Below are 16,044 nucleotides of genomic sequence, written 5' to 3' on the forward strand. Positions count from 1 at the left end.
GTCTTTCAGGTCCACCTGATTTCTAAATTAGGAGGTTTCCATGGTTCTCACCAACTTTTATTAGTGACTAAATTTGCTGTATGTTTTCATTTGACTGTAAAAATAAGGTGGCGATTTGTGATCTTTTAATAGAATCCTGGTGTGTACACATAGGAACGTGCGTGCGCACACACACTAGTATACACACACACACACTGACACGTGATTTTACAGCACAGCTACCAAGAATAACTTATCTAGGAATAACTGCAAAATCTCATAATACAGGTGGTGTTTCTTGTTAGAAATAATTTGTCTACGTGAGCAGACATGAGTCCTTTTTAATTTTAAAAGTGAATATTAGATGACTCCTTCCTCAATAAACTATAGAAATAGTTAAAAAAAAATCATACCTTAAAAAAAAAATCCAGGACTTAGAAGCAGCTATATTCTATTTCCATTTAAGTAGAATACTTGTTGTCACTCTTGTTCTGTAGGATTCCTTTTCTTTTTTTGAGAGAGGTATTTTGAGAGAGGTATTTTTTTTGAGAGAGGTATTTTGTTTGTTTGTTTGTTTTTTCTTCATGAGAAAGTCACTGGTCTTCAGTTTCTATGTTTCTTAGAAGCACATCTACCTGTTATAAAATATGTTGGAATGTCTGAGTGGGTTTCATTTTTAAGAATTTTACCTTAAGGTGCCTGGGTGGCTCAGTGGGTTAAGCCTCTGCCTTTGGCTCAGGTCATGATCTCAGGGTCCTGGGATCAAGCCCCGCATTGGGCTCTCTGCTCGGCGGGGAGCCTGCTCCCCCCTCTCTCTCTACCTGCCTCTCTGCCTACTTGTGATCTCTGTCTGTCAAATAAATAAATAAAATCTTAAAAAAAAAAAAAAGAATTTTACCCTAAAGAACCACAGAAAACCAAAGAATAAATTGTATCAGTTCTCTGTTGAAATTATTTTAGAGAAATCTTCTCTATTGTTAAGTTGGGCTGCCTTCTGTGATAACATTATCTGTTGAAGTTGAAGCTGCCAGTAACATCATCAACTACACTCCGCAAATGAGTCAGCTAACTTTATTTTTAACTGCTTTTTAATAGTCTACTGAGACTGTCAAGAATAATAGGATTTTTAAGGTCTTTATAGCAAAGTTTTGATATTATCAGACCATATGAAGGTTTAGAATTCTCAAGTCCTTTTTATGTACTGCTTTCTTTTTAACCTCAGCTGTGGGCCATTGATAGGTAGTGAAGATCCCTAATTTGAGACTTCTCCTAAATGGCTTGCTATGATATTCCATGGATATTACACACATTACTTCTGAATTCACAAAGAATCAGCTGGAATTAGCAAGCCATGTTCATAACGCTTGAATACGAAGGAGCCATGGTAGGATTTAGTGATTTAGAAATCATATGTTTACCTTCCTTAAAGTAATTCATAGTGTAACAAAAACCTACCCACGAGGTTGTACCAATGTCAAAGAACAAACATTTTATCCCTGCTTCAAAGCGTTTTAAGACATTATTTTAATCCTTATAATACCTTATTGAGGTATGTAGGTGGCAAGTCATACCGAAATAAAAATTCATAATGCAGAATAAATTGAACATTGCATAGGGAAGAAAAGAGCTCCTCGTTGATCATGCCTTGTTGATTTTCAGCTTTTCTTGGAAGATCCATTGGTGATTTCCCTTTATCATATTTTGCATGTGAGGCCAACAAACATCAGGGTGGCATTCTTGATAAAAAGGCTGTCAAATCCATGTCACTGTGGTTTCCTACTCCCTCAGGCCCTGGCTGGAAACAACCCCAGGGACACAGTCTGGAGGGCTTTCAGATTCAAGAGGAGGCATTCTGTTCCTTGCTCCCCCTGAAGTGTTTCCCCAGGCCCTGTCAGCCTTCTCATACGGCCCTATCTATAATGAAAAGTGAAAACTCAGACCAAAACTCAGACCAAAACTCGGATATACGGCTATTAAAGAAAAGAGATAATATATTTGGATGATTGACTGACCTAACTTAATTATCACACAAAGGCTGGCCTTCATCTTCAAATATGCAGACTCCTACAGCAACTGGATGGATTGGGGACAGTTCAGTGGGTGACTAAAATGAGGCCATCTCCTGGAGATTAGAAAGCACTGAGGAGTGATTTTCCTTTTTGTGATTCATTGGCAATTGAAATGATTCCTGGCTGAAAGGAAGGTAGCCACAGATAAGTTCTTCCGACTAATACTGACCGGTAGTCTGTGGTTTGTAGAGGTTGCCTATACTTCCTTGGGTTGTGAGGCAAAAGGCAAGAGAACACACCCTAAACCCTTAGCTGAAGAGAACTGGGGAGATGAAGATATGCCCCTGTACATTTCCACAGTCACTTTCTTTTCTTTTTTTTAAGATTTTATTTATTTGACAGACAGAAATCACAAGTAGGCAGAGAAGCAGGCAGAGAGAGAGAGAGACAGAGAGAGAGAGGGACGCAGACTCCCTGCTGAGCAGAGAGCCTGATGTGGAACTCGATCCTAGGACCCTGGGATCATGACCTGAGCCTAAGGCAGAGGCTTAGCCCTCTGAGCCACTCTGGTGCCTCTCCACAGTCGTTTTCTAAAGGTGCTTTAAAAATGTTTCTGATAGCAGAGGTAGCTCCTTCCGATTCCTTTTGAGGTTGACTTAAAAATAGAAGGGAACACAGGATTTTATTTGTTTGACTTGTAATTTTGTTTATTGTCTCCAGAAAGGAGACCTGAAGGCTCTCACCAGCCCCCAGCAGGTTCAGCAATAGAGCTGGGTTTTAAATACTATAGGAGTAAAGCCTCCTTGAACTATAAAGTAGACGTTCATGTGTTCTCATCTAAACCCAAGCTTCTGATACTTATATGAAGGAAGGCTTTAAGGTAAAAATCCAGTGCAAATAACCTTCTTTGGTGGGGAGAGAGCTCGAGCTAGAACTAGCCGCTCAATTTGTCTTCATGTGCTTTTCTTCAGCATAGGACAAGCTGTGGAAAAGAGTTCCAGATAAACCAACCGTTCCTGAAGGGCAGGTTGCTCTTACTGTATATGGTTGGTTCAAATAAGCAAGTGTTAATGGCTTGACATCCCCCACATCATTTGCGTTATACAAATGCAAATATCAGCATTATTATTGTTATTTATGGTCTATCTCTAGGCTTCTTCTTTAACATAAACTAAACTGGTTTCAGGCAGAGCTGGCTGCAAGTTACCACCCCCACCCCCTCCCCCCCTCCCCCCACCCAGAACCACCAGAAAAAGTCCAAAAGTCAATTTTCTGGGGGAAAAAAAAATGGAATCATTGAATTAATCTCTGGCTAATTTCTATTTCTCTTTTTAAAATCTTCAACATTTTATGGAGGCAGAAAGTTAGTGTTAAACAGGAGACAAACTCTGGATTTTGATAATGGTAGGCTCAAGTCTGCCCATAAGTGGATAAACTTGTAAGGTAAGCCCTTGGGTCAATTGCTTAGGTCTTTGTGCCTCAGTTTCAATTTCTGTAAAATGCGAATCATACTATCTTCCACCTTATTTGGGTGGTTTGAGGGCTAATTCAGATGACAGCCATAAAATGCTTAGTCCATAATAGTTGAAAAAATAGTTGTTTTTATTAATCCTGGGGCACAAAGAAAATAACTTTCATGTATATGTTTGATTCTGGGTAAATAGTGATCTGTGGTTTATAACTGAAAACATTTTGAAATAAGAAGTATATACTTACATTTGTCAATTTATGTAACATCTTGTTTCAGATCATACATAAATCTGAAAAACAGGAGGAAGGGATTTCACCAAGCCTAGTCTTGGACTGTGAAAAGAGTTTTTCCAGGTTGGGTTCTTCCAGAGTGCAGGCATGCAATATAGCTGTCAAATGTTCTGTTTTTAGTTTGTTGTTCAAACACAAAATTATTTAAAGCACACTGGCATCCTATGAGACAAATCAATTCTTCCTCCAGCATGATATCAGCGATCAGCTAATTAGAAATTCCATTTTTAAATGTTAAACCTTAGAATATAGAATATTTCAGTGTGTTTTAAAAGGCTGTATTTACCACCAAATAGAAACCTGATTTCCTGCAGAAATACTCACTATCCATCTATGTTTACTCTTTGGCACAGCCGACTTTGCAGATGGGTGGGCCCTGTGAGTCAGCCAAATCTGAAATTTGATAAAACTCTTACCTCCTGTTTTCACACCGTAACTGACACAGTCGGTGACTATACGTATCATTAAAAGCACATGTACTCTACACAGTCATTACCTCTTGTTACTGATTTTTATCAACCAATGACAAGCAACATGGTTATTTACCATAAAACGCAAACAGTTTCTTCTTCATTCTTTTATTGCTGTCACAACTCTCTTGGGGGTTGCTTTCCAATCACATTTGACTCCCTTTCCTTACTAATGGTATGGAAATAGGGCGATAGGATTTGGAAAAAAAAATTTGTTGTAAAACAGCAATTAATTCTTACTGCTTAACTTGAACATTCATACATATTAGTTTTCCAAGTAAATAAGTAAAATGCCTCGTTAAACTTCCTTTCTGCCAAAAATGTACTACCATCTGTGTTCTACATGGCAGCATTTTCTTATTTAATACATATGTCCCCCCTTTTTGGGAAGCATGTTAAGAGTTTTAATATGACATGAAACAGAAATAAAATAGTGAAAACACATTGTGTTTAAGCAGGGATGCAAAATTCAGATTTGTGACATTCAAAGATTTTGGGATTTCATGTGCCATCCATGAATCGTATGGCAATTCCATGAGTTCTTAATGTCAGAAAAAAATTTAATGGTAACATTTGTACAGTTTGGAGTTTGGGAGAGTTATTTTATCGTCTCAAAGATAAAGACCTAGTGTTTAAAATAGGTTGAATTTGAGGGGCAGTTGGCTCAGTTGGTAAAGCATGCAACTCTTGATCTCTGGGTGGTCAGGTCAAGCCCCACATTGGGTGTAGAGCTTACTTAAAAAAAAAAAAAAAAGTTGATTGTAACTAACTAAATAAATAAAATAAAGTAGGTTGAATGTGTCATCAAATAGTCTGAAAATCCCAGTTAGGAAAGGTCCTGCCATGAGAAGCAATGCGATAGATCTCAGTTATGGCCCGAATGTTAATTTGTCCGCGTTCTGGTCCTAGTGCTTCACTAACTATACAGCCTTGGGCCAGTCATTTAAGTTCTTAGTGTCTCTGTTTTCTGACCTGTAAAAGGAAGAGTTTGTGTTAGACCAATAATGATCACCTATAAATCCATCACCCAGATACAACCACTGCCAGCATTTTTAGCTGACAGGAGTGCCTTCTAATCTTTTAAGTATTGTTATCATCAGCATCGTTGCAATGTCACTACAAATGCTTTGTCCAATTTATTTGAAATGATCCCCTAAGTTTCTACCTTACAGATAATCATTATTTATTTAACCATTCTCTATAATTGGTCATTTAAATTACCTTCAAATATATTTCAGTATTCCTGTAGAGACCCACAAGCAGTCTCTTACTAACACTTCAAGTGAGGGAACAGAATATGTGGAAGGAGACAAACATTAGCTCTTTACTGGGGCGCCTGGGTGGCTCAATGGGTTAAGCCTCTGCCTTTGGCTCAGGTCATGATCTCAGGGTCCTGGGATGAAGCCCCACATCAGGCTCTCTCCTTAGTGGGGAGCCTGCTTCCCCCTCTTCTCTCTGCCTGCCTCTCTGCCTACCTGTGATCTCTCTCTGTAAGTATATAAATAAAATCTTTTAAAAAAAATTGGCTCTTTGTAACTGAAAATATTGATCACCTGGTTCATGACTGGCCCAATGCCTCTCTCTCCAGTTACAGGTTAGTAAGCATTGTCTTTCTTTGTGATAGGCGAATAGACTAATGTAGTTTGTGTCTTTTGTCATCTAAACTCCAAGGGCTGGTAACCAGAGCTCATACTCCCAATGCCTGTGAATTGCACATTTATTTAGCTTTTCGACCTCACCTTATAATTTTTCTTCAAAATCGGTAATATTCCAGTTTTTCCCTGACTTAGCATTCTTTGTACCAAATGCTGTGTGTGTGTGTGTGTGTGTGTGTGTGTGTGTGTGATTCCTCCACATAAATATTGTTAATATGCATTGGTTATTTAAGAGTATCATTGGCGCCGGGGTGCCAGGGTGGTTCAGTCCTTGGGTGTCTGCCCTCCGCTCATGTCATGATCCTGGGTCCTGGGATCGAGTCCTACATCTGGCTCTCTACTCAGTGGGAAGCCTGCTTCTCCCTCTCCCACTCTCCCTGCTTGTGTTTCCTCTCTCCCTGCCTCTGTCTTTCTGTCAGATAAATAAATAAATGAATAAAAAATAAGAGTATCATCATCCTAAGTCTGACATCAAAATCATATAAAGGAAAGTAAAAAAAAAAAAAAAAAAAAAAAAGTCATTTGTGAACTCAAGCAATTTGCCATCAAAACTTAGTACCCTGAGAAGCACAATACCTGGCATATGTATAACAGGTGCTCTATACATTTTTGTTGAAAGGATAACCAAATCCAAAGGAATTTATCCCTCAAGAAAAATGAGTGACTCCTTTTACTATTGTTAGAGCTGCCACTTAATATGTCAGGTTTCCGGATATTGGCTTAAGAACCCGAAGCTGTGGTTTTTCAGATTATTTTCTAGGGGCAAAGTAAAGAAAGGCCAATTTAGGCTGATAGCAGTACCCATAATAATTCAGACAGAATATCAGAATTGAGCAGTTCTTGAGGAAAGGGAAGGCAAAGTATGAAGCGAAATGTCATAACTAAAAAATAGATGTCCACACTTTTTACTTACTCATTAAATTGGACTTAAGGGGGTGCCTGGGTGGCTCAGTGGGTTAAAGCCTCTGCCTTTGGTTCAGGTCATGATCCCTGGGTCCTGGGATGGAGCCCCATGTGGGGCTCTCTGCTCGGCACAGGGCCTTCTTCCTCCTCTCTGCCTACTTGTGATCTCTGTCAAATAAATGGGTAAAATCTTAAAAAATAATAATAATAAAATAAATAAATTGGACTTAAGTTACTTATTTTGACAAGTAAGAATTTAAACCAGAGATCAGTATGCTGGTAGTGAGGGGCAAATGCAGAAGTTTCTGCCAAGGAACTGATGGAAAGGAACCATCCCTCAGTCTTCCTGTCAAGGGTGGTGTGATAACTACTCCGAAAAACAGGCAGAGGAAAGAACACCATATAGGTTTGTGAGATGGAGTCTGTGAGGATAAATTTCCTCTTTCAGTTTAATTGTTCTTACCTGACATGAAACATTTTTCTTCCCAGTTGGGATATATGCACCAGCTAGTAAGCGATAATCATTAGAATCTGCCTTCCAAGCAAACAGGTACCACAAAAAATACTAAAGAAATGAACTTCTTTCTCTTAAGCAGAGCGAGTGCCAATCTAAATACTTTGGCAATCTTTAAAGAGAGAAAACATTTGTATTTTTGACTAAAAAAACCCAAATCACTTCTTTTGTAATCTTTTTTTCTTTCATTTTCTTACTGTCACTCTCATCTTTTTTATGTCTGCTTTTTCAGTCTCCCAAATCCAAACTTCGATTAGTTCAGTGGAGTTCATCCAGCTAAAATTTACTAAAATCCGTGTGGTGGACTGGAAGGAAATATACGATCAAGTTTTAGAGTGGTTATTACTATATAGGAATAGCAGATATTTCTTATTTTCTGTTTGTGTTTTGAAGCGATTATTGATGGGAAAGCAGAAAATTCCAGCCATGGCAGCAGCACTCGCTTCTGTGTGACTTTGGGCAAATCAGCCTCTCTGTGCTCTGATTTCCTTATGGAGAAATTAAAGGAGGCCACCAAGGTGATCTCTGTCTACTTTCAATTTTAAAAATTTTAACATTAATTTAACAAATTTAACATCAGTTTTAACATTAACATTCTGTGGATCTAGCTGAAAAGAACCTTTAGGGATTAGCTTGATACAACTCTTATGGAATGCAATTTGACAGTGTGTCTCAAAATTGCAAATGCATTTAACTGCTGACCCAGTGATCTCTTTTCTGGACATTCCTCCTGTGTATATACTTACACAGATGCGAAATGAGTTATGTATGGTTATTCATTACAGAATAGCTTGTGCAAGCTGAAGATTGGAAACAGGCCAAATGTTCACCAGCACCCTAAGGTTCAGTAAGTAGAGTAGGCAGCTGGAAGCTAGAAACACCTTAAACATACGTTCAGTGTTTTTGGAACTGTTGTGTCAGGGACGTTGGCCCTCTAGGTACTCTGTGCCTACTTCGAGTCAAATTTCATAACAAGGCCAAAGAAAAGCAAACTACAACACTTAAAACAATTAGGCAGGACTGTTCAGATTTCAAGGGCCTGAGTAAAGTCTGTAAGAAAACTTCCTTCACCAAGTACTGTCCTCTCATTGAAGCCATGAAAAACCGGAATTGAAAGGAAGGCAAAGCCAAATTTGCAGCTGGTTTCCTTTGCCAAGAATGATCCACTAGGGCACCGCCTATTTGCAGGGTGCGGCCATCTGAATGGGGGCTGCCTCTGCAGAGCTTGATTGGCGAGGTTGAGGGTATCAACAGTTCCACATTAACCTCCTTCCTCTGAGCTCATCATCTGGGTTACTGAGGTCCCCTAGCGGCTGGCAGAGGAGGCCCAAACTGTCCAAGTTTGATAGTAGATACAGAGACCACAGGTGGAGGAGGGTGGGAACTAACCCGATCCTTCATCCATCAGGCTCACGACCTTCTCCCCCAGCCCCCCATTATCCGTGGGAAGCTCTTGCGATAAGTGGATTATGAAGAAATAGGGGTCTGAACTAGGGAGATGATAGTGAGAAGGTAAAGGAAGAAATAAATCTCTAAGTTCTTTCAAACTTTTGTAAAGGAGGCCCAAGTTTTTTTAGACACGACTTTTTTAATTGAAGAATTAAACCTGTAAGGAAAAGGGGATTTTTAAAGTAATTGGGAGCTGTCATTTTGCTTTTCTTTCTTTCTTTCTTTCTTTTTTTTTTTTTAAATATTTTATTTATTTATTTGACAGAGAGAGATCACAAGTAGGCAAAGAGGCAGGCAGAGGCAAAGCGGGAAGCAGGCTCCCTGCCTAGCAGAGAGCCCCAAATCGGACTCATCCCATGACCCTAAGACCATGACCCCAGCGGAAGGCAGAGGCTTAATCCACTGAGCCCTCATTTTGCACAAGATATTTAAGACTCTGTCAATCTTCCAACCTGAGGGATCCCATCCCGAGGAAAGGAAATGCCTTCCATATTCTTCCTAAAAAACCAAACCAAAACAAACAAACAAACAAAACCCTGTTTCTTGAAAACTGCTTCTTTTGCTCCGTAGCACACAGGGATCATTGTCTTCCTACTTTTGGCCCCACTGATCTTCACAGGACCGGGAGCCCAAACGTGGGGTTGGGTGGGTGATGGGCTTACTGACACTCGAGGCGAACAGTTTAGAGGAAACTGGGTTTGGGGCAGGGCTGAGCCCCAAGGCTTTCGTCTTACCCTTTGGGCGCTTTTACTTCTCGACCGACACCTTGCCAATTCCAGCTTCCACAGCAAGGAAATAACAAGCAAATAGTGGAAGTGTATTGGGGGTAAGTAATAAAGTGACGAGGTTCTGTCTACATGCTCTTCTCTGATTCCTCCCCCGCCGCCCCTGGATTATTAGTCTGAGGTTCCCGCCGAGGGGAAGATGTTCCCACAGAGGGAATGAGGTCTAGGATGCTTGAGTCTGGGTGTGCATGTGAAATAGGATTGTCTTCGGCCGCGCTGAGTCCCCTTTCCCTCATTTCTAGCCTTTTAGGTCAAGAATGGAGTGAACCCAGCTGGCGGCTGGTGGGCTGAACGCCTGGCCCTCGGCCAGAGGGAACCGCAGAGGCTCCGCTTGGGGTTGCGGACAGGTGGGTTCCGGGCTCGGGGGCGTGGGGAGGGCGGCCGCCGCGCGGACTCCACCGCCGGGACCCTGGTGCGGGGGGAGGTTTGCTGTGCAGCCCGCGTGGGGGCTGGAGAATTTGACAGGTCGCAGGGAAAGAGAACAAAAAACAAACACAAAACGCACCGATTTCCCCACGTTTCTCTGCAAAAGAATCGTGGGTGGAGCTGAAAAGGGGGGCGACTGAGTAGAATTCCGCGAGGCCACCTCCGCCGCCCACCTAGCGCCTGGCGGAGCGAGGAGCGTTCCCCCGGCCCCCGCCCCGCCCCACTCTGGGCCCCGAGAGGAGGTCGAGGCGAAGCAAGAGACTCGTTCCACTCGAGCTTCCCGAGTACTCGGCTTTGCTCCTCAGTAGTAAACAAAGTGTCGCCGCCGCCTCCACGCTGGTTTGCCTCCTAGCAATCAAAACACTGAGAGGGCGAGAGACTCACAGAAACACTTGAGAATTACCAGAAAATAAAAACAGAGATCCAAAAAAAAGAAAAAGGAGAGAGAGAGAAAGAGAGAGAAAGAAAGAGAGAGAGAGAGAGAGAGTGAAAGAGAAAAACACCCCACTACCCCCCACCAAACCACTGCCGCCTCCCGGTGGAAAACCGGCCCCCGCCCAGGCGGGCGACCATTGGCTGCCTGGGCGGCGGCGCCGCGCGCTCATTGGTAGCGCGCGCTGTCCGTCAGGGGCGGGCCGGCGCGCGCGCCGCCGCGGGCGGGGGGCGGCGGCAGATCCCGTAAGTCGGGCGGCAGCGTAGTCGCTGCAGCCGCCGCCGCCGCCGCCGCCACATTCAACAGGCAGCAGCGCCGCGGTCGCGCCGCGGGGAGAGCGAGCGGCCCGCTGCGTCCGTCCGTCCTCCTGTTTGCGGGCCCTGTCAGCAGGAGTACGACGCCGACCGCTGTCCGGCCCAGTGACTCTGGCCTGCAGTCCTGCCGGTGCAGCGGACCTGGAAGAGCCTAGATGTTGATGGACCCGCGAAGTTAAGTTCGGGGCTCGCGCTTCCACTCCGCCGCGCCTTCCTCCCGGTTTTCGTCGGCTCGAGGCACGGACCTCGCCCCCCCAAATCTCGGACCGGCTCTTCGCACCCCCTCCCCCTCGGCCCCGTGTGGTGCGCTCGACCCCTTGGCTCTCCCGCGGCTGGGGGAGGGGTGGGGGTCACCATGGCCGAAGCGCCCCAGGTGGTGGAGATCGACCCGGACTTCGAGCCGCTGCCGCGGCCGCGCTCGTGCACCTGGCCGCTGCCCAGGCCGGAGTTTAGCCAGTCCAACTCGGCCACCTCCAGCCCGGCGCCGTCGGGCGGCGCGGCCGCGAACCCCGACGCCGCCGCGGGCCTGCCCTCGGCCTCGGCGGCCGCTGTCAACGCTGACTTCATGAGCAACCTGAGCCTGCTGGAGGAGCCCGGGGACTTCCCGCAGGCGCCCGGCTCCGTGGCGGCGGCCGCAGCGGCGGCCGCAGCGGTGGCGGCGGCGGCGGCCGCTGCTGCTGCCACCGGGGGTCTTTGCGGGGACTTCCAGAGCCCGGAGGCGGGCTGCCTGCACCCGGCGCCGCCGCAGCCTCCGCCGCCTGGGCCGCTGTCTCAGCACCCGCCGGTGCCCCCAGCCGCCGCCGGGCCGCTTGCCGGGCAGCCGCGAAAGAGCAGCTCGTCCCGCCGCAACGCGTGGGGCAACCTGTCCTACGCCGACCTCATCACCAAGGCCATCGAGAGCTCAGCGGAGAAGCGGCTCACGCTGTCGCAGATCTACGAGTGGATGGTCAAGAGCGTGCCCTACTTCAAGGATAAGGGTGACAGCAACAGCTCGGCGGGCTGGAAGGTGAGTGGCCTCGGGGCGCAAGGCTGGACAGGGAGCGAGGGGGCGCGGGGAGCCCTGCCTCCACCCCAGGTCGTGGTGGGGCACATGACGGGGCCACTGTGGAAGTTTGCTTGCCCTCAAAGTGCAAGGCATGCGGGCGGCGCGTGCAGAGAGAGCGCGAGAAGTGGCAGACGTGAGTGGTGGGCTTGCCTGGGACCCGTCGGGGGACAGGAATAAGTGTGTGTGAGCGCGCTCAAGTGAGAGTTCGAGTGGGACGGGGAAGGGGGCTCACTTGGGAATTAGGAGTGAAAAAAGTACGGTAAGAAGTGGACATCAGAGAAGGCAGAAAAGTTCGCCGGTGGGGGGAGGAAGGGGTTCACTGGGGTCTGCTCCCCCACGACTGGAGGGGACTCGTGCCATTACTCCTTTTCCTCCAGGACCTTGGGGGGTGAGGGCGGCTCCTCTCGGTCTCCTGCGGTGCGCGTCCCACCAGCTTTGGGCTACGCAGCAGAGCAGTTTCCGCCGCGCTGGGCGGAGGAGGGTGCGGCGGGGCTCTTCGGGGGCCCCGCCGCCCAAGCACCGAGCTGTAGGTGGAGGGGACAGACAGGTCCCCAGCCGGCCCCTGGGGGCAGGCAGCGCAGTTTTTGGAGGCCGGTGTGCATTTTGCTTTGTTTTTATTTTATCCGAAGTGGCCGCGAGTGCAGGAGGCCGGGCGAGCCGAGCTGGAGGTAGTGCATCCGACACGTGCGAAGAGGCTGCCACCGCTTGCGCAGCGCGGGCGCTGGGCCGCGCGGGGAGAGCTAAAGTTCAAGTGTGACCCTCGGCGGAGGCGGGGGCGGGGGCGGGAGCTGGAGCTGCGATGGAGAGGGAGGGGCCGCAGGCGTAGGAAGAGAGCGCCTTTAAAGGGCCAGCGCGCGCCCCGCGGCGGTGCGCAGCTCCCGGCCCGGCTGCGGGGCTGCGTGGCCGGCACTTCTCTGCGCAAGAAATGCCCCCAAACTTGGCCTCGCCCATGGTCCGAGGCCTTTAATTAGGCATGAAGAGGCTGCTCTGGGTGACGAGAGTTGGAGATGTGTGTACCTTCTCTCTCGCTTTGCCACCTCAGCGTTACCGAGCGTGGAAGTACAGACGTGGCAGGGGTCTTTGTGACAAGCGTTTCGGGCGAGTGGGAGTGGAGGTGCGCATGAAAGGAATGTGTGGGGACGTCCTGCTTCAGTAGAGGACTATAGATGAGGCGCCTCTGGTTCTTTCTTAGTTTTCAGAGAGAGGAGACTCAGAGGTTCTCAGGGCCGGGACAGGTACTTCCCTACTTGCGGGTCGAAAAGACCCGGGGGCTCTCAGGACAGGCTGTGGGCAGGCTTACCGGGGGTCCGTTCGCAGTGTGGCCTTCTGAAGCTGACGGTTTCTCAGTGTCGCAGGTGGAGGGATCCATACGAAAGTTAAGTTGAGAACTTCTTCCTCATCCCTTATCCTGACTGTGTAGCATAATCAAGATTGATCTTTGCTACGCAGTTGGTTACACCACGGTGGTTTTACATACGCTGTCATGTTTGTGGTTAATGTGTGTCAAAAAGGTTAACTTACTCATATCTTATTGAAGTTCCTGGAGGAGGAGCCAGGATTTTATTTTTTTCCAACGTGTGTTTTAGAGTAAAAGTAACTACTTACAATCTCATTCCTAGGCATTGCGTGCAGTTTTACTGTTTGAAAAAGCTTGGTATGTATTCTTTCAAGTCACAAAATCCAGATCCAGTTTTACTTAACATTTGAGTTTAAGTATTTGACTTGCTCATCTGGCAACCCTGCTTGACCTATTTATTATAAACTATTTGCCATTAAAAATTTTTTTTTTTTTGAACATTGAAAGTACCGTGTGTACGTAAACCATTCTTTTATGTCCTTGGAAAATGGATACAATCTACTTCAGTTTGCTGGAGTGCTTTCCTTCAAAGATGGAGAAGGGCATTGTTTGGGGATTATATTTAGTTTTGCCTCTCATAGGGTCTTAAATCAGAGTATTCTTCTTAAACTAGGAGTATAACCTAGACTTTTAAGATTAAGTGCTTTTAAAAAAAAATAGATATTAAGGCCAAATCAAAGCCCCAAACTTTTTTTTATTAGGTTCTTTCTTGTTATAATTTTTTTTTTACCTAAATGGAATTCTAATTTTTTCTTTAAAAATACACTTACTGTAGGTAGAAGATCCATCAAGTGATAGTAAGAATTGTTACTATTTGTTCAGAATTGGAGGCCCAGTGACAGTTCCTGGTGGAAACCAAGTGGGGCTTTGGGAGGGAGCGGGCTGCTGTTCTCAAGTGAGTAAATGTTTCAGGTGTAGTGAGAGTCCGTTGGTACAAGTCAGATTACAGCAAGTGCATTTTCACTTTGAGTAAAAGGATATTTTAAGAAGAAAAGAAACAACCTTAAGTATTCTAACTCATAACTGGTCTTCTGGTTAGAGTTTTCATAAAAATGAGTTAGTTGTTAAAACCAAGTTTCTCAGATTTGAAAGACTCATCTGTTACAGATTCATAAAAGGGACACATTTTACTATGACTTTTAGCTTAAAAAAGAAATCGAATTCTAAAATGCAAATCAACCCAAACCTAACTTTTAGAACTGAGGAGAGGCTGGTTTGGAACTAAATATTTCCTGTGATTTACTACTGGGAATTAGACTGAATCTTTAATTAAATGCAGTTTCTTGTGCTTTAACTTCCTGGGGCCTGCCAGAGATTTTGAAAGTCATTTGCATAGGACAGAATAGTTGAAAAGCTGATAAAGAGTTCATAAACTTCTAGTTCCTTAGACACTAGTTGTATTTGTGGGATGTGCATTTTATGTTTGTAGGGATGGTATATTACATCTGTTTTACACTTGCTTTGTTATTGGCCATAAGTGTCATAAGGTTACACTCAAAGTGGAAGCTAAAACTTTTGGAAAACCCGGGATCTTTTAAAGCATGTACAGTATTTATAAATAGTGAAACTTCATTTCCATGACCTGTCCCCCTCCCCCACCCTCCCACCCGCAGAGAGCTTTCTAGAGCTTGGGAAGTAGTATTGTGAGCTCTGGTTCCACTTCCCCTCCCCCCTTTTAATGGCAGTTTTAAGTTGACTCTTGTTTTTTGTTTTGACATTATTTGGAACACCTGGGTTAAAAGAATGTTTCAACAATAAGACTTGATACCTAAAGAAAATTTTAAATTGTTTTATATATCTCAGATATTTGGTTTGGAATGACTTTTCTTAATTTGGCCTATGAACTGACAGTACTTTAAAAAAATTTTTTTATTTTAAAATTCACATTTTGGAGGTGAGTGATTTAAATCCTACAGAGTCCTTGGCACAGGGATGACAGATGTTTTCTTGCTGCATACTCACATTTGACTTAAAGAATGGCCTCTTGGTGAGGCTAATTGCAGTTTATTACTGAAGTTACCTTAAAGAAAACCTTGTTTTACAGTGGAGTGACAATTTCCGTATATGTATTTGGGGAAGGGAGCATGAGGTAAGAGAATTAAAAATGAGTAGGGGAATTAATGCAGCAAAATTGATAAGCATATTTGCTGAAGACTGAAAAAGGTGTGTGGGACTAATGGGACAGTTCTTACGGCTGGTACTTTTTTCCAGAAATTCCAAAATCGGTGTCGGTGTCAAGTGTGAATCCCTTCATTGGTGATTATCAGAATTTTATTTTTATTTTACCTATGTTTTTATGGCAGGTCCTTGGGAGAGATGTGGCCAGAGTGGCGACTTTTATTTTTTTTGTGTCCCCCCCCCCCCCGATTTTATTTTCTCAGAGTGGCAAATATTTGGATACTGGAAAGAAGACATTTTTAATTCTCATGTAAATTTTTAAAAAAGGTTAAAGTACATTGAGACCCTTTTCCCCCTGCCCCACAATAACTTAGAAGCTATTACATTAGCAGTGGGCACAAATACGGCTAGATACCATATACTGCACAGAGAATCTTTTAAGGGACATATAAACTGGGGGGTGGGGATGGAATACTCAGTGGTGAGTTAGAATCCCTGATAGCTTGAAAGTGTTTTGCCTGTTTTTGTGTGTTACCATTCGAGCTCCCTAAACTACTATTCTATATGATTTTCTAAGACAGCAGCTGTCTGTATTTGCCTGGAATTTCTTTGGAGAGCCTGAATTATTTGCATTTTTCTAGAACACTCTGCCCTTGGAAACTACCCAGTAAACTGGCATCATGGGAATTTAATCAGCTGTTTTTTTTTTTTTCCTCCCCCCGTATGTGCCATAACTTTGGGGCTTCCTGGAATCCTTTTGGAGAAGCACTGTAAACCCAGTGGTGACTGGCGAGGGCAAAGGAGTATTTAGTTGTACAGAGCATTG

General features: G+C 44.9%; 1 protein-coding gene across 1 annotated transcript in view; it reads left to right on the forward strand.

The window, feature by feature from the left end:
- Positions 1-10,599: 10,599 nt before the first annotated feature.
- FOXO1 (forkhead box O1) overlaps positions 10,600-16,044 on the forward strand; it is a 99,122-nt gene continuing 93,677 nt past the window's right edge. Inside the window, exon 1 of the mRNA XM_032314322.1 lies at positions 10,600-11,704. Within this exon, the coding sequence (XP_032170213.1) occupies positions 11,054-11,704 (651 nt within the window). The 5' untranslated portion in view covers positions 10,600-11,053. The remainder of the gene's footprint in view (positions 11,705-16,044) is intronic.

The sequence above is a fragment of the Mustela erminea genome, chromosome 15 (genome assembly GCF_009829155.1).
Source record: "Mustela erminea isolate mMusErm1 chromosome 15, mMusErm1.Pri, whole genome shotgun sequence".
Lineage (NCBI taxonomy): Eukaryota > Metazoa > Chordata > Mammalia > Carnivora > Mustelidae > Mustela > Mustela erminea.